The sequence below is a fragment of the Urocampus carinirostris genome, chromosome 15 (assembly GCF_059441175.1).
Source record: "Urocampus carinirostris isolate Australia breed hairy pipefish chromosome 15, RoL_Ucar_1.0, whole genome shotgun sequence".
Lineage (NCBI taxonomy): Eukaryota > Metazoa > Chordata > Actinopteri > Syngnathiformes > Syngnathidae > Urocampus > Urocampus carinirostris.
The window spans coordinates 31493589-31512530 of NC_142363.1; the positions used below are offsets into that span (position 1 = coordinate 31493589).

The following is an 18942-nucleotide window of genomic DNA, read 5'->3' on the forward strand; positions in this document are numbered from 1 at the left end:
CCCAACTATCATCTCAACTAACGTCTTTGTTCCCAGAATTATTAAGGAGGCATATTTCTACCCCTGAGGTCCAAATTATGAAGGCAATAAGAGAAACACTGTAAACTGTGCAGTAGACCCCCGGGATATGGAGACCCCGCCTTGTGCCAATTTCACTTTACAATGTGGAATAGGGTTTTTTTCTGCCCCACTTTATGGCATTTTGCCCACTATACGGCATCAAAAACAAAAAACTGCAGCGTATGTCATGTGTCACGTCACTCAGACGCCTGTCTGGTATTGGTTGACATCATAAAATATACTACTTGTTTGCATCACGGCATCATGAAAATGATGCAGGATATGCTATTGGCTAAACTACTTCCCACAATGCTTCTCTCCTTATACAGTTCAGAATCTTGTGTGCTTTCTAAAGACTTTGTAAGTCGGCGATACAAAACTGTTGATTGGCTATGGGTCAAAGGCTTGCAGTGATTCTAAAGGAAGAAGCCAAAACCTGATAACTATGGAAACCAAGCTTATAGTTATCAAGAAATACGAAGAGGCACACAAACCACTAGCCTCGCTATGGTGCATGTCTGTAACCAGTTAATGAACTGGACTACTATTAAAAATAAGGAGGTGAGGTAAAAATAATTTCATATCATTAAATATAAAAGCAAGTTACCTGTAAGTAGTACTTAGTATCTACTATTACGTTATCCATCCATCCATTATCCGCACCGCTTATCCTCAGTAGGGTCGCGGGGGTGCTGGAGCCCATCCCAGCTGTCTACGGGCAGTGGGCATGGGGACACCCTGAACTGGTTGCCAGCCAGTCGCAGGGACTATTAAGTTATCTCGATTTTTTTTAACTGAGGTAGCAGGGGTTCGGAATGCATTAGCTAGGCACTACCAATAGGTTTCTATCCCCCGCTATAAGGCAATTTCACTTCATATAAGATTAATATCGTATCCCTGGGGTTTACTCTACTAAGATTCATATACAAACAATAATTCCTTACGTATTTTTCACAAAATAATAATAAAAATCCACTCTTGAGTCCAGGAAGTGACATCATGCATCACCTGCCTGTGGAGCTTGGTACGTAAACGCTAATGGCCGACGTTGGCAGTAAAAAACAAAAGTAAACGCTGGCGTCTTCCCGGAAAGGAAAGATTCTTTGGGCGACGTTTCCTCACTGGTTCTCCCGAGATTCGTAGAGCAGCTTAGCTGCCTGCGGAGAACGAGCGTTGTCAAAAAGTGAGAAGTGAAAGCGGGTATAAAGAAAAGCTCAACGAGCTTTTCGGACCTTGTGCATGGCTAATAGCCAAGCCTCCGCCGTTTTCTTGTCTTCTTCGCAAGTTCCGACGTCCAATCGTAGCTCCTTCACGTCCTGATCGCTCGCCGGCTTATACTTGACGAGCATGCTGACTGGACGCGAAGAAGTGCCTGCGCGAAAGAATAATTAGCATTAGCACTGAAGCTAAAATGACACAGGGCGCGATGATACCTCTGTAGGCCCTCCAAAAAGGTAACACTAACATTAGCATTTATGCTAACTGTGGGCAGGATGTCAAAAACAAAATGGATTGGACAAAATATCAGGGTAAACCTAAAGCCTTAGCATTGTTATGGCAAAAATAGCCTCGTCAAGATTACCTTTGAAGACAGCAAAACGTGATTGCTAACATTAGAATGAAAGCTACAGTTGATAGAACACCAAAAAACAACAACCCAAAAGAAGTTCTAGTACAAAGCACAAGGTTGAACCTCTAACATTCAGATCCTACCTCTCAGATAGGACGCACTGTGTTAAATAGGGTGAAATGACATCTGAGCCCTTTAGTGTTACGTGTGGTGTTCCCCAGGGTTCAGTACTAGGCCCCCTTCTTTTCAGCATTTACATGCTTCCATTAGGTGATATTATTCACAAGTATAATATCAGTTTCCATTGCTACGCAGATGACACTCAACTTTAGCTTCTGATGGAGGAATCTGCCACTCTAAACTGTGGAAATTTGGAGGCCTGCCTCACTGAGATAAAAGAATGGATGTCACTCAACTTCTTGCGCCTTAACTCTGAAAAGACCGAAATGCTATTGGTCCATCTAAATGCCGTGACTTGTTCTCAAAAACTGCTCTGAACATTGACAAATGTAATATCACCCAGAGTGACTCAGTTAAAAATTTAGGTGTCATATTTGACTTGACTTTACGTTAAAGGTTAATGCTAAAGTTAACATTTATGCTAACAGTAAGAAGATGACTAAACTAGCTAACGAACTCACTGAACTGCATCGTTAGCATAAATTTTACTTCAAACTGACCTTGTTGTATCGATTTGAGTAGCATCAAAGCTAACAGTTCTCTCAAGACATAAAAAAAGCTCACACGCAAACTACCAAAGGAAAAAAAAAATACTTAGTATTTCTGTAGTGATACTTTATATAGAGGGACAATGGGGACAACATTTGTTGCCCATGATAAGCAGGCAGAAGTGTATAAATGTTTGTGTGACATGAATGAGTGTGAAGCGCATCGTAAAGTGCTTTGGGAAGTCTACGCAAATGAGGACCATTTATATTAGCATTGACGCTAACGGTGGACAGAAAATAAAAACCACAACCCCAAAGAAGGACTTGTGCAAAGCACTAGGTTGCACTTTTAGCATTAGTAGAAACGTCCCGGTCGTAACTTTTTACATTAAATGCTAATATTAAAGTTAGGATTTATGCTAACAGTGAATTAGCGGTTAAAACAAAAACACATAACCAAAGACAAACCATTGTGAAAGACTCACTCAAGCGCACTGTTAGCATTAATGCTACATCAACATGGCCTTGTTGTAATTGTCTAGTTAGCATCGAAGCTAACAGCGCTCACAAAGACACATGCTTCATGCATTAAAAACAACAGAAAACAAACACCATCATCAAGCTTAGTTAGACTTAGCATCTACATTGAACAAAGATCCTCTGAAACAACAGGAAGGATCACTCTTAAAAAAATCGGCGTGATACACACTTAGCACCAATGTTTCTCAGTGTTCTGGTTTGCCCGCGTCCTAGACGCATCATTTTTGCTGGGGACGCATTGTGTCAAATCAACGTGCGTCCCCGGGACGCAACTTTTTTGACACCAAATTGTCATTATTACCCGATTACTTTTTTTTTTAAACAAAGATTTACCGCACTCCAAACTTTTTGTCAGGCAGATCCGCCATTGTTGTTTTGGTCTCGCGCCGATCTCGGCAAACGAGATCTTGTTGTGTCGAGATGACGTCATTGTTTTGGTGGTTGTCGAGTGAAAGAGAAGTATGTAAAAACAGTTGGTATTAGGTGCAAATCAACAAAAATTGCAAATTTCTTCAGTGTCAATAATAAGTCGAAACATAATACAGAAAGTGGTAACAACAGCAATAATTCCGGCACAAAAAAAACGGCGGAGAAATTCTTCAGAAGACCGCGAAGGCAAGGAAAACACGTGTTTTGAAGCGAACGATTCGACGAAAGATAAACAAAAGTATACTCCTGGCAAGAAAAGGACTTTTCTGCCAAAATGGACTCAATAATATTCCTGGTGACGCTATGAGGAGGATGATAATGGAGGCTACATGTTCTGTGATGCGTGTACCCAGCGCGACAAAAAAACTGGATTGCATAAATCGTTTCGCAATATGAACTTTCAGAAAAGCACATTGGATCGGCACAACGACAACGAAAACCACAAATTAGCTATGGAAATTCTGTTGCTGCGATTGGACCTTAAGAAGGCATTACAAATGTGGCGGGACAGCAAACCACCAAGAATATATGAACTGAAAAATCTGAAGTGATTAAAACGGCATGAATATATAGACTAATATTTCAGCAATATTATTTTGTATAATGTACAATATTTTTGTGAACTGAAAAATCTGAAGTGATAACTTCTTTGTATTACCAATTAAGTGTGATGATTAAAACTGAATGAATATATAGATTTTTATAATATATTTGTCCCCGATTTACAATTTAAACCTGGATAACTAAATTTTGGGGACCCATAGATCTCTGTTGGGACCCATAGATTTTTGAGCATGCGAGTCCCCGGGACCCATCACTTTTCACAGCTAAAATGAACACTGGTTTCTTACCAAATGGTTACTTAGAAGCCAAAACCAAACAGGATAGGACGCTTAAAAGTGTGATACACTGAAAAAGACAAGACGGCAAACAGCGCTAACCTTCGCCGCAGTGGCTTGCATCCAGCAGGTCAGCATCCAACTCTGACATCGCGCAAGGAGCAGTCGATGCGGCAGAAGTGGAAAAACAATTAATAGCTCGTGACCAGTGTTCCCTCTAAGCTGTGCGCGTGCGCAATTGCGCACCGCTCGCACATTCTCAGCGCACAAGAAAATCTAGCCAGCGCACAAAAATCAGGGCTCAAAATTACTAATTAAGAAGCGACTTAAGTCAAAGTTACAGTGCATGAAGGTCAAAATACACGGCTTCCCCTGACGTTGTGTTCTAAATGCGGTACTTTGAAGTCGAGTCGAAGTAGAACGAAGTGGAGTAAAGTCAGTAGAGAACCGGCTTCTTCGGCTCGGCTCACTAAAAGTAACCGGCTCTTTAGGGGCCTAATCGGCTCTTTGGGTTATTTTTGCTTCTTTAATCCCAACATGACCAAATATTATGTAAAATTATGCACAACATGACCTAAAGGAAGGGGGAAATAGAACAAAAAAGAAAAAAATACCAAAATGAAAAAGTAGTGAAAAGCTGAGAAAGAAACAAAAAGGAAAAATTTAGAAAAAAAGCCAGAAAAAAAGAAAAGAAAAATGTTGGAAAAAAGTAAATAGAGAACAAAAAGAAAAAAGTAACAAAAAAGTAGAAAAAAAACATGGAAAAAAGAAGAAAAAGTTTGTGTTGCATTCAAATGATTTCCAATTATATATGGTGAATCTTGTTGCCAACATTGTACTTCCACTAAAAAATGTGATTAAATACAATTCTGTATCTTACAACCGACTAAATATGCCACCAAAAATGTTAATATTATGCGACAAAATATATGAGGAAATAAAAAGAAATGGATATCTTGTGAAAGAATTGTAAGAACAAACGACGTTTTTAGGCCGTACAACCTTTGCAATAGTACCGCATTTTCCGCACTATAAGGCGCACCTAAAAGCCTTTATTTTTTTCAAAAGCTGACCATGCGCCTTATAATACAGTGCGCCTTATATATGGATCAATGGTGTGTCGCAATGTCTTGCAACTAATGCAACAGCCGCAAACTAGATTTTCCCCCGAACGCCAAGTAGTCCACGGTGTATGCTGGGATTTATTTACCGGCGTTTCATTGACTAACCAATGTGTCAATCATCATTTGAATCGATCACTATTGGCTAAAGTTATTCGGAGGTAAAGGGGGCGGATCCTTTTTATCATTTACAGGCTCGGATAGGCTAAAGGGGCAAAACAAACCCTGATATTGGTTGAAAAAGATGTGTCAATCATCAGTTGAATGGATCACTATTGGCTAAAGTTATTCGGAGGTAAAGGGGGCGGATCCTTTTTATCATTTACGGGCTGACATAGGCTAAAGGGGCAAAACAAAGCCCGCAATTGGCCGAAAAAGATGAATGAATAGCAAGTTGGGTTGACGGCATAGGGAAAACAGTATTTTACTCTACTGTACTGTATTTGTAAATATTTTACTCTCCTGGATTTACTACACTCAAGGATATAAGAGGACCATTGTTGAACATTATTATTGAACACAACGACTTCGGTGAGCTACTCCGGCTATATATTTTCCCTGTGTCTTGTTTCAGACTGAACTCGATGTTTCTGTGATAAGCGGTGCAGATAATGGATGGAATGGAGTGTCTATTTTTAAATAAAACTTAATTCCAAGTGTTTATTGTCATATGCACAGTAAAGTTGCGAGCGAAAAAGAAAATAGAAACTAAGGAATGGTTGGCATTTCTTGAATCCCAAGACTTTAACCTTCCGAATGATGGAACGATGCATTTGAGTGACATCGTACAGACACCGCATCCGCACGTGTTCTCGACACGTATTTGCGTCTTTGCAAGCTTTGGGAATGTTAAGGGGGTAATACGTTGGACTGAACCATCTGACTGTTTTGTTAACATTCCCATTGTAGTGCCTTATAATCCGGTGCGCCTTATGTATGTCAAATATAGGACCAAATACTATTTTTTCGGGGTGCGCCCTATAACCCGGTGCGCCTTATAGTGCAGAAAATACGGTACATGAGTCAATTCATTCAAAAGAGAAAAATCATTTTGCATTGCCGTAAACTCAGCAAAATGTAACTTGATGTCAAATTTTGGACATGTTTGATAATGACTCCGTTGCCACACTTGGGATTGCCGTTGCTCACTGTTGTTTCAAGCGTTGCTCACCGACTTTGTGTGAGCGCTCAGACACGTGGGAAAATTAGAGGGAACATTGCTCGTGACTGAATCCACAGTAGACCCCTGTGTCCCCGCCTCACGACATTTTCACTTCACAGTCTGGATTCCAGACTGTGGAATACTATTTTTTTTACTGCATTTTTCCCGCAAGACTCAAAGTGAAATACCATGCAATCTCAAAGGCGCTCCAGTGGCTCACCTGTGGGACTGCTCGCATCAGTGAGAACCTGTAAAGAGGCGATGCGGTTCAACTCCACTTCAAAGTTGTTTTCACCATCGAGGAACAGGAACCTGACAAAAAGGATAGCGTGGCATCGTCATATATTCTTTATCCTCTGCTATTGACTTTCTGTTTTTTACATGTTGAATTTGGCCCTCCGGTGGCCAAAGCATGAACAACACCTAGAGCACAGGTGTCAAACAGGCGGCCCGCGGGCCAGATCGGGCCCGCTAAGGGATTGAATCCGGCCCGCGAGACAATACTCAGAGAAACGCAAGAGAAAAACAAGCTGCAGGTTGAAATATGTCAACTTGATGTTGCCAAAACCAGGTGCCTCTCACAAACGATGTACTTGTATGTATGTGTATCTCTCTCTCTCTCTCTCTCTCTTTCAGTCTCTCTCTCTCTCTCTCTTTCAGTCTCTCTCTCTCTCTCTCTCTCTCTTCCTTTTTTGCTCATTGTTTCGTTCTCTCTCTTTTCTCTTTCTCTCTTCCTACCCATCGCGCTCTCTTTTCTATTTCTCTTTGAATTTTTTTCTTCCTCTCCCTTTCTTTTCCCCCCTCTCTCACGACTTTTTATCTTTTGTTTCTCACGCTCTCTCCCTCTCTCTATTTTTCTTTTTGTCCCCCCTCTCTCCTTTTCCCTCCCTCTTTCTTATTTCTTCATCGCTTTTTCTTTCTCTTTAATCTACTAGTCCGGCCCCCGACAGAATGCTTGTTCTATCGTGTGGCCCCAGAGTTAAAATGAGTTTGACACCCCTGACCTAGAGGCATACAAATAATTTCAATTTGTCTAACCATTTTTTCGTATGAGCTTGATTCGGAAGAAGATATGAAATTAGAAAGATTGAAAAGAGATGCCAAGCGGTGGCTGGGGGGGGTTGTAAAAGTTTGGTAAAAAAAAAAAAATACTATTAGTGTATCACTGTGTCATCATTTTAGAGAGGACGTCGTAGGGCTTCGCCCCAAAATATACGCAGAGAAGGAGATATGGCAAAGAGGGAACGCTCTTTATTCAGAAACGTTGGGCTTTATACTGTGCTCACAACATTTCGTGATGTTTGCCCGCGCCGGCTTGCTCAGTCAACAGATTGTGACTTCCTGCAACAACATTATCCCATGACTTCCGCCAGATTTCTTCACACAATAGGCTACGGTCAGCTTGAAGGCCACTCGCCCACGGTTCATCCGCAACAATCACTTAGATATTAAAATATAGAGGGACAAGTGTAATTTACTTGGATTATCGCCTGCACGGTGAGATAATGTACCTACATGACCTTTCTTACCTACGTGACTATGTCAATGTTTCTGTGCAAGTTTCCAGCTTTTTTAGAGAAGCGGCTCTTTCAGCTCGGCTCACTAAAAAGAGCAGGATCTTTCGGCACCCAAATGGCTCTATTAGATTGTTTTTGTTGCTTTCATCCATATTTTACCAATTATTATGTGGCATCGTGCACAAATGACTTCAAAGGGGTGTGGCAGAATAAAAATAAATAAATCAATAAATAAATTAATTGAAAAAAAAAAAAAACTGGACAAAAATGAAAAAAGAAAAAAGAGGGAAAAAAGAAAGAAAACCAGTAAGAATAAAAAACCAAGAGAGTAATAGGAAAAAAAAGAAAAAAGTGAAAAGCTAGAAGAAGAAAAATAAGTAAATAAGAAAAAAAGAAAACTAAACAACAAAAGAAGAAAAGCTTGGAAAAAAGAAACAAAAAGCTTGTAAAAAAAGACAAAAGAAAATATTAAAGAAGAAAAGAGTAAAAACTATAGAAGAAAAAAGCAGGTCTGGAATAAGAAGTTTTGGGGCCCCTTATTTACAGCATCTCGCCCACTAGACGACATCAACTCAAAACAATTCACAGGTCCACAAACTTTGAATCCAGTATTTTTTCACTGTATTTATTAGCTTTGGGTCCCACGGCTTACAGTGATGCTAAAGGGAGAGGAAAAACCATGATAACCATGGAAACGAAGCCTGCCATTATCAAGAAATTCAAAGAAGACATGAAAGTCTTGCTGGAAAGCCAGCAGAAGGGAACTTGATTTAATCTCAGGTTTGGTTGCCATACGCAGGACTAATGTGGCTCACAGACTTTGTGGGATAGCTCAGAGGGAACATTGCTATGTTACCATTATAAATACCATCAGGATTTCATTATTAGAAGTATGGTTAAAATAGTCAGTTAACCACTAAAACATAGTGCCAGTTAAGAAATGAATTTTCCTAGAAAATCACAATGACCTTTCAGTAGCGAGCAGTAGGCTACTCAGGTGTTTCTTAAGGGTAATGTGCCTTTTAGACTACATTCTATATTCTTAAACACAATACATAGTTTTATACTGTTACTTTTATACTCTTATGTCTTTATACATTTATTTTTCTATAGTGCTAAATAAGAGTGAGTTTTTACGAATTCGCAAACAACTTCAAGGTCAGGAGAAGAAGTTCTCAGGCACCAAAAGATGTGCCTCCGATTAAAAAGCTACAACTTGAAGGCCACTATGAAGCCTGCTAGCTGGTTATTCAGAAATGACTTTGACTCCCACATTTCAAGCCGCTCGAAAGCATTGTGTTTACAAAGTTTCACTATCCCTATTGCTTATTTATTATACTCGCACGCCATCTAGCGACCAAGAGTATACACTGCATTTAAATATGTGATTCCTGTCGAAACCAATCAGATTCATTTCCTGTGTTCATATAAACCAATCAGATGTGTAGTTTCCTTCTTGGGTTTTACAATAAATGAGCCTTTCCGACTCAGAGGTTCTTCTTTTCTTCTTTCTACTACAATTTCAAGTTTTAACCTTAACGTTTCCACGTTGGTAAACCCCTGCTCTAAATTGTGTGACTTTCAAACTATAATTATATTAATTATCTGTTAAATATCAAACAAAAGAAAGACACAGAGTCCAATAATAATAATAATACGCAGCACGGCGGGGCAGTGGTCAGCGCTTGTGTGGCACAGTTCATGTCATGGGAACCTGTCGTGGGTTCAAATCCAGCTCCAGACTTCCTGTGCGGAGTTTGTATGTTCTCCCCGTGCTTGCGTGGGTTTCCTCCGGGCACTCTGGTTTCCTCCCACATTCCAAAAACATGCATTTCAGGTGAATTGGCCGGTCCAAATTGTCCCTAGGAGTGAGTTGTCTGTCCCTGTGTGCCCTGCGATTGGCTGGCAACCAGTTCAGGGTGTCCCCTGCCCACTGCCCGGAGATGGCTGGGATGGGCTCCAGCCCCCCCGCGACCCTAATGAGGATAAGCGGTACGGCTGATTTGACATTTTACATACCTGTGGTTGTTGGAGAGACGGGTTGTCATCGTGGTACTTTTGTCCGATCCATCCCGGGTGACTAGGAAGGGACTTCCTGTTTATTTCACACACAAACAATATACTTTACTTATCTGTCTTTATTAGTTTTACCATTTTGGGGAAATGGGAATGATGCTATGATCATGGATCAGATACAAATAGCTCCTGGGGTAAAAAACCAACCCAGACTATCTAAAGTCTAATAACACATATAACACTCAAACATGTCATTATTAACACTACTAGGGCATCTACATTAGATGTGATCTAATTTAAGATGAAACAAAAATTTGGAGCTTTAAAAATTGTGCGGCTAAAAAGGTCAGAATCTGGAACTTGACATTCCCCCTAGAGGTGCCGACAGGGGGGTGTGGCGCGAGTCTTCCACACCTAACTCTAATCATCCCTTGCCTTTATATTCCCAGTACTAGTCTTTAACGTTATTTATGGTCACAACTCTTTTGTTTCTCATTTCAGTACATAATTTAGCCTCAAAGGGAGCTGACATAAAATACTGCCATTTTGCTGCTACAGTTACCCCCCCAAAATTCAAAAGCCTTGTGGAAATCTGGGCAAAAAGAAGTGAAGAAAAACGGTGACGCATGGTCTCGGAGTCTCCAAAGTTTGTATTTTGTCTTGTTTTTGGTTGCAGGGCGCAATACAGCGACATCTAGCGGTCAAATAAGGCCCACTGTCCTTTTAAGTCGGTGTTAAAGGGACAATGTGTAATGTTTAGTGCTTCTTAAACACATTGATTTGAGAACTAGGCAAAACTACATGAACTATAATACCAATATTCATTTTTGAGTCGAGAAATTTACATTTGTTTTACATAGTGTTTTCCCAACTGAAGTTATATACTATTTTATACACTGTTTTCTTACATGAAGTCAAATATACTTGTTCTAAAATCTGACTTCAGTGTTTGAGGGAAAACTCTGAGAGAAGGCTGTCGTAAAAAACTCCTGTTCTTTGGATTGTGTCTCTGGTTTCTGTTTGTGTAGATAACAATGACTTATCCCCTCGCCTGAGGGCAAGGGCAATGACCTATCACCCTTCTCCCAATGCTTCGAAGGACGATTGGGATAATTTCATCAACACGGCGCGGACCTATCAGCCAGAGGCCTTGTCATGGGGTGTAAACATTCCATCGGCATTGAATTATAACAGAGGAGCCCCCGGACTGTCGTATCTCTGTCTCCTGAACACGATTGTAATTGGCACAGAACACGTGAAGTGTCTTAGAGTCATATTGCAATTTAGGAACTGTTAAAACCTTACACTACCTAAGGCCACAGCGATGTTTGTCTGGCAACTTGCTGCTACGCTGTGCTCTGTGGCACTGGTTTCCCTCCACATTTGACAATACAGTGCCATCTAGTGGTCAAATATCACACACCGGGGCTTTAGGAAACACTAGCTAGCACGTGCCGCTCACCCGCCACGAGCACTTTGATCTGCTTCTCGTAGAAGTCGCTCTCCTTTTGTGACAGCAGGCTGCACTTGGAACATTGCCTCACTGGGTCTACGAAGCTCATGCGTGGCAGCGCCACTTTCTGGCCGCAGCACTTGTCGCAGAAGCATCGCCCGCAACGCCGACAGTGGTGCTGCGGCGGGTAAAAAAACTCATTTGAGGAGGATATTGTGAAATGTTTGACTCGGAAGAGATGAAATAAACAGACCTTGCGCTTGGTGAAGGCAAACTTGGCCTCGCACTGCATACATTTTGGACACTGAGGGAAAACAGGAAGTGGTTAAACAACATGAAAAAGAAAGAAGTGAAATCTGCTTATCTTAATTCCCGGAGCTAAGGATTTCTACGGGTTTTAAAGAGACAGTGTGTGATATATAGTGCCTTTAGTCAAGTCAGCTCTTAGCATGAAAAATGTTAGAGACCCCTGTTCTAATGGAATGACGAACCCCGCAAGTGAATGTTTCAAAATCAGTTTCAATTCAAATTCTCTGTCTCCTTCCCCCTGTGCATCCACCCAGTACTCCACTTGACCATCTAAAGTCACGTGAAAGTAAAAGTAAATGCAATGTAATATTTCCTTGACGTGCATATTTATTTATGATGCTATTTATTCATTAACACATATATTACACGTTAGTAGTACTTAAATACAATTTTGTCATAGTAATTATTGTATCTGTCAGTTTGACATATCCTCCAAATTTCGATACAAAGTTATTCAAGTTTCATTGTTTTTCAGTTGCATCGGGTGGGTGGACCCCTTAACCCAGAAGTCAGGAACCTTTTTGACCCAAAGAGCCATAAAAGCAAAAAATGTTTTAAAAAGAAATTGAGAGAGGCACATCAAAATTGAAAAAACTGCCAAACACGCTCTCTAGACAAAAGCTAATTCCTCAGCACATTTTATTTCACTGTGTGTCATTTGATGATTTCATCAAACGTATGAAATGATAATGCCAAAACCCGTGTCCAATGTTCCCTGTCATTTTCCAGGGGTCTGAGCGTTCACACAAAGTCGGTGAGCAACGCTTGAAACAACAGTGAGCAACCGTAATCCCAAGTGTGGCAAGATCATTAATTATCAAACATGTCCAAAACTTGACATCAAGTTAAGTTTTGCTGAGTTTTCGGTAATGCAAAATTATTTTTCTCTTTTGAGGCGGCGCAGTGGTTAGCGCTTGTGCGGCACAGTTCATGTCATCGGAACCTGTCGTGGGTTCAAATCCAGCTCCAGACTTCCTGTGCGGAGTTTGTATGTTCTCCCCGTGCTTGCATGGGTTTCCTCCGGGCACTCCGGTTTCCCCCCACGTTCCAAAAACATGCATTTCAGGTGAATTGGCCAGTCCAAATTGTCCCTAGGTGTGAATGAGCGAGTGAGTTGTCTGTCCCTGTGTGCCCTGCGATTGTCTGGCAACCAGTTCAGGGTGTCCCCTGCCCACTGCCCGGAGATGGCTGGGATGGGCTCCAGCCCCCCCGAGACCTTAATGAGGATAAGCGGTGTAGCTGATGAGATGATGAGACAAACTTTTTCTTCTTTTTTCCATGTTTTTTCTACTTTAAAAAAAAAAATCCTTTAAAAAAATCTCATTGTCTTTATTTTTTCCGAGCTGTTACTTTTTTCTTTGTGTTCTCTATTTACTTTTTTCCTACATTTATATCTTTTATTCTATTTCTATTTTCTATTCTTCTTTTCTTTTTTTCTGGCTTCTAATTTTTTCCTTCTTTTTTTCTCTTCCTTTTGTTTCTTTTTTTCTCAGCTTTTCACTACTTTTTCATTTTGGTATTTTTTTCTTTTTTTGTACTATTCCCACCTTCCTTTAAGTCATTTTGTGCATAATTTTACATAATATTTGGTCATGTTGGGATTAAAGAAGCAAAAACTACCTGAAGAGCCGTTTAGGACTCTTGTGCGCTGGCTAGATTTTCTTGTGCGCTGAGAATGTGCGAGCAGTGCGCAATTGCGCACGCGCGCAGCTTAGAGGGAACACTGCCTGTGTCCCAAATCAATGGAAATATGCCATTTACAATTTGTCTTCCACCTTCAGTTAAGAGCGTTGAGGCTATTTTTTCCCATGAAATTTGTCCTTTGTAACGGTTTCAAAACAATGTGCAGGCAAAGTTCTTTTGTAAAAATGTCACAAATTACTGCAAACGATAAGGATATCGTCATATTCACTTTCGGTGTAGACTGCACTGAGAGAGACTTGCGCTGTGTGCAGGATCCGCCCACCTTTACTGCTCACCCAATCAAAGTCGTTTGCCAGCGTTTTTATTTATCAGTTGAAATGGTTTCTTATCGAACTTCTGCATTAAGTTGCTTCGGCTTTATATGGATCAAAATCGGGACGAAATCACTTGACTTTGGAACGCCACAGAGAGATGAGCAATAGTTACATTTTATTTCGGAGCCATACGGGCTCATGAAAAGAGCCATGTATGGCTCCCGAGCCATACGGACTCATGAAAAGAGCCATGTATGGCTCCCGGGCCATACGGACTCATGAAAAGAGCCATGTATGGCTCCCGGGCCATACGGACTCATGAAAAGAGCCATGTATGGCTCCCGAGCCATACGGACTCGTGAAAAGAGCCATGTATGGCTCCCGAGCCATACGGACTCGTGAAAAGAGCCATGTATGGCTCCCGAGCCATACGGACTCGTGAAAAGAGCCATATATGGCTCCCGAGCCATACGGACTCGTGAAAAGAGCCATATATGGCTCCCGAGCCATACGGACTCGTGAAAAGAGCCACATATGGCTCCCGAGCCATACGGACTCGTGAAAGGAGCCACATATGGCTCCCGAGCCATACGGACTCGTGAAAAGAGCCACATATGGCTCCCGAGCCATTCGGACTCATGAAAAGAGCCATATATGGCTCCCGAGCCATTCGGGCTCATGAAAAGAGCCATATATGGCTCCCGAGCCATACGGACTCATGAAAAGAGCCATATATGGCTCCCGAGCCATACGGCCTCATGAAAAGAGCCATATGTGGCTCCCGAGCCATTCGGACTCATGAAAAGAGCCATATATGGCTCCCGAGCCATTCGGACTCATGAAAAGAGCCATATATGGCTCCCTAGCCATACGGACTCATGAAAAGAGCCATATGTGGCTCCCGAGCCATACGGCCTCATGAAAAGAGCCATATGTGGCTCCCGAGCCATACGGACTCATGAAAAGAGCCATGTGTGGCTCCCGAGCCATACGGACTCATGAAAAGAGCCATGTGTGGCTCCCGAGCCATTCGGACTCATGAAAAGAGCCATGTGTGGCTCCCGAGCCATTCGGACTCATGAAAAGAGCCATATGTGGCTCCCGAGCCATACGGACTCATGAAAAGAGCCATATGTGGCTCCCGAGCCATACGGACTCATGAAAAGAGCCATATGTGGCTCCCGAGCCATACGGACTCATGAAAAGAGCCATATGTGGCTCCCGAGCCATACGGACTCATGAAAAGAGCCATATGTGGCTCCCGAGCCATACGGACTCATGAAAAGAGCCATATGTGGCTCCCGAGCCATACGGACTCATGAAAAGAGCCATATGTGGCTCCCGAGCCATACGGACTCATGAAAAGAGCCATATATGGCTCCCGAGCCATAGGTTCCCTACCCCTGCCTTAACCACATTGGTCGTCGGGGCAACATTTACTGTGGTGTGCGTTGGGAACGTACAACCTGGGAGTGACCATCCCTCTCCAGGCCAACAAATGTTGCATTACAGAAATTTGAAAAAACATTATTTTTTAGCCGCTGGTCACTGTATGCAGATGGTTATCTTGTGCAAACACAAAAGAATCCGTTCTGTCACGTCAAACAAGATCGTCTTTATTCAATAGAAAAACAAAAGATGTTAAAAGTTGGCCCCGAGGGTAGTGGAAAAGGACAATTTATGGAACAAACAGCCTTTTATTTAGCTTCTTAGCTTAGCCAACTGTGGAATAAGTCCCGTTGACTTGATTTCCAAAACCGGATGTTCATCACGTATTAAAAAAAAAGTAAATCAATATTAAAACATCTAAACACGTCTTAAATGACTTTGAACATATAAAAACGATGCACGCAATACAAAGAACGACGTTTTTTTTAATCGTTTGTTCTGAATTTGAGATTTTTGGGGGCGAAAGTAACGAAAAAAAGTGAGTTTTAATTTGAAAGCATTTAACGGAAACGCGCGTTCTATTCACGCTAGCAGCAGTTAGGGGAGGGAGGGAAAAAGACGCGTTTTTATCCTTACTTCTTTATCAGGCACCCATTTCGGTTCATCCAGGCAGAAAGGACTGTTAAATGTTCCGTTCACGGCCACCATGCGAAGGCCACTCGGGCTTCGGACTAGCTTCTTTCCGTCAGGCACCGACGACATTTTCCCCTCCACTTTTGACTCCTACGGAAGACCGGTAGTGACTGCAGACACGCCCCCTCGGACTGCTAGATTGGCAGGTCAATAAGCGAATGAGGACACGTAGACTCGGTCACGTGGTTTAAATCACTGCGAGTGTAATGTTTTGCTTTTTCTGACTGCCGCGCCCATTCGACACGTTTGCAAAGTTTTACGTTTTTTTGCAACAAAAAGTTGCATTTTTTTTGGGACGTTAGTAAAAAAAAGACCAATAACCATAACACATACGGTATGGGTAGTATAAGTACGAAAACACAAGGCACATACATGTAACATTTTGCAGGAATTAAATAAGCAATGGAAAATAAAGGACAAAATCGTAAAGGTGATGTTTGGCTTTAAAATGGCTAAAAAAAACAGAATTTGTTGTTCCAGAACTGCAAAATAATAATAACAGTGATGATGATTATCCAAATAATATCATATTTTTCCCTTTTGGGTCTTTTCTGTCATGTTTATCCTCTAGCGCCATGTCTGATCTAATTGCAAACAATTCACTACATTGTTATAAATGACAAAAAACGATTGTGATTCTAAAAATATTACACCAGCTAGTTAAGTGGCAAGTTCATGTGCGCTACCTTCTCAAGGTTTCTTCATTTTCCTCATGTAGAGGTTTTTGAGTTTTTCCTTGCCTTCATGTAGGTTTTAGATCAGGGGATGGTATCATAATAGTCTGTGGTTTGCAATAATCTGTGGTCTGTGCAGCCCTTTGAGACTCCTTGTGATAAAGGGCTTCACAAATAAACATAACTTGACTTGACCTGGTAGTTCAAACTCCTTGCAGATGCTCAACATTCAGATGTATTTTTTTATGTAGCTGCTGTTGTACTTTACTAGTTATTTTGTTGTTGTTGTGCTCTGTACAGCCCTTTGAGACTTTTTGTGATAAAGGACTATACAAATAAATAAGACTTGACTTAATAATTATAAAGTTACAACAATATGAGTGACTTTTTGCTGAAACGTAATGAAAAAAATGAAACAATGTCAAATAAACAGCGAGCAAAATAATAATAATAATAATAATTTCCTTTGTATTGTCATTCTTTGTAACAATGTACACAGAACGAAATGTCGATACACCTGACCCGTTGTAGCGAGCCGATGCAGCCGCAGCCAACAGAGGGCGCCGCCATATTACCAAGAAACTCAATATGAATAAAATGATGACTCACAACACGTGGTAAGCTTTCTCTCCTGGCTTTGATCTCTTTGATCTCTGGCAAAACTAACATAAAATGCGACAGAAACAAAATTAAAATAAATCCAAACAGCTTGCCAACATCTTTTTTGCCGTTCCATGTATTCCGTTACTCCCCAAGCCTGCACAAAATTGAGTCATTTTATTCATATTTAGTTCCTTTTGTCTTTTATTAGCATATTTGGTATTGGAGTAATCCAAAAGTAATTGAAAGTAATCCAGTTAAGGTAACCCTACCGAACCCTGAAAATAAACGACAAAAATCGTAAAGGCAAAGTTTGGCTTTTAAATGGCTTAGAAAAACAGAACATGATGTTCCCAAACTGCAATATAATCATAACAATAATATTAATAATGATAAAGGTATTACAATATGGGCGACGTTTTGCTGAAATGTAATGTACAAATAAACCACAAAAGTAAAGAAGTTTGGCTTATAAAATGGTTACAAAAGAGGATAAGATGGTTCCAAACAACAAAATAAACGACACAAAATAAAAAAAAAAACTGCATTTTATGTTTTTGATCATTTTAAATTTTGTATGTCGGATAAAAAACATTGTACGGGAGAACGTTTTTTTGTAAAGGTGGTGTCACCTAAAAAAATATTCCACTTGCTCACACCATCTTCTGGCTGGAATTATCACTGCAGCGCAAGCAAGTTTGTGAAATTCTTAGATCTGCTTGAATAAACTTCTTTTTCATCCTATTTTTGGCTTTCGAACTGCATTTGAAACAGTGCTTTTCTCACTTTCAACATTTTCATCCCACTATTAAAGAAAACCATGACCATGCGTGTGATTTCAAAGCAGTGAATTTCTCCTAAAGGTGAGAGATTTTCATGCCCAAACTAATAAAACTGGACCAATTAAAACTACAAACAAAACATGTAAATGGTTTATTCTTTATGCTTTATTATTGTAGATAACACTTGATGAGAATTGTTTTAAAGCTAAAATGGGACAAAATTCTTAAAATATGATTATACAAACGCACAGCAGAATGTCATAATTACCGATGTGAATCACCTGTGCCCGCTCCTTTGGCGCCAACTGCCAAGGACTCTGGTTGGCTCCCTGTCCCTATTTAAACCCACTCCTGTCTGTCGCCTTTTGTCAGTCCGTCTGCAAACCTCAGTTAACACTAGGCAAGCCTTTTTCGACCCCGACTCCCACCTGTTTTTTGCTCCCGTCTGTCCCCCGGCTTCGAGCCGTTTTTGACCCTGACCACGTCTACTCTCCCGTCCCGGCTTTCAACATTTTTTGTCCGCGACCACGTCTACTCTCCTTTCCTGGCTTACGACTCGCTTCCGACCCAGACCACGTTTTTGCTCACCTGTCCCGGTTACTGACCCGTTTTTCTGTTCTCCACACGGAAGATCCACTTCCGCGTTCAGAGCGACCTGCTTCCCGCGTCCAGCAATCACTAGATCGTGGACGCAACCCTTTCTCTTTCTTCCAATAAAACTTGTGAGAAATGTAAAGCAATTGGGTCTGGTTTCCGTTCTGTTCCTGACACAGAGTGTCACGAGGACCGGACCAGAACGGAGGCAGGAGGCAGGAAGGGAGAACTCATGTGCGTTGACGATCAAAACTTTTATTTAGCAAAATAAAAGTCGTCCAAAACTCAGGGACAAAACAGAACAAAAACAGGCGTTTACTCAAAACGTGAAAACACAGGTTTCCTCTAAATCAAACAAAACAGGACAGAGCAAAACAGAACGGGAAATGCAGACAGAAAATGCAATGAGCCAGCACCCGCAAAACCCAAAACCCCCCTTAAGAAGCAAACGCGCAAATTAGGCGATCTGCTTCAGCTGGTGCCCAGGGGGCGGGGCCGGCCGGTTGCCACGGCGACCATGCTGGACACGACACAGAGGGCCCTCAATAAACAAACGAAACCAGCCAAA

General features: G+C 41.3%; 1 protein-coding gene across 2 annotated transcripts; it reads right to left on the reverse strand.

Moving 5' to 3' along the window:
* Positions 1-277: 277 nt before the first annotated feature.
* On the reverse strand, positions 278-15827 carry zfyve21 (zinc finger, FYVE domain containing 21). Of its 2 annotated transcripts, XM_088355038.1 has the most exons (8): positions 15668-15827; positions 11629-11679; positions 11385-11553; positions 9926-10001; positions 6610-6701; positions 4209-4250; positions 1293-1432; positions 278-1217 (listed from the first exon to the last, which is right to left on the reverse strand). In XM_088355038.1, the coding sequence occupies exons 1-8, from the start codon at positions 15791-15793 to the stop codon at positions 1179-1181; spliced, it is 735 nt and encodes a 244-aa protein (XP_088211164.1). In that variant the 5' UTR covers positions 15794-15827; the 3' UTR covers positions 278-1178. The 2 variants fall into 2 exon arrangements, with proteins under 2 accessions (XP_088211164.1, XP_088211165.1); XM_088355039.1 differs by lacking the exon at positions 4209-4250.
* Positions 15828-18942: the final 3115 nt, after the last annotated feature.

Coding starts and splice junctions, on each gene's coding strand:
- zfyve21 (XM_088355038.1), bottom strand. CDS start 15,793: ATGTCGTCGGTGCCTGACGGAAAGAAGCTAGTCCGAAGCCCGAGTGGC. Junction 11,680..15,667: donor AATGGGTGCCTGATAAAGAA/GTAAGGATAAAA, acceptor GTTTTCCCTCAG/TGTCCAAAATGTATGCAGTG. Junction 11,554..11,628: donor TTGCCTTCACCAAGCGCAAG/GTCTGTTTATTT, acceptor TACCCGCCGCAG/CACCACTGTCGGCGTTGCGG.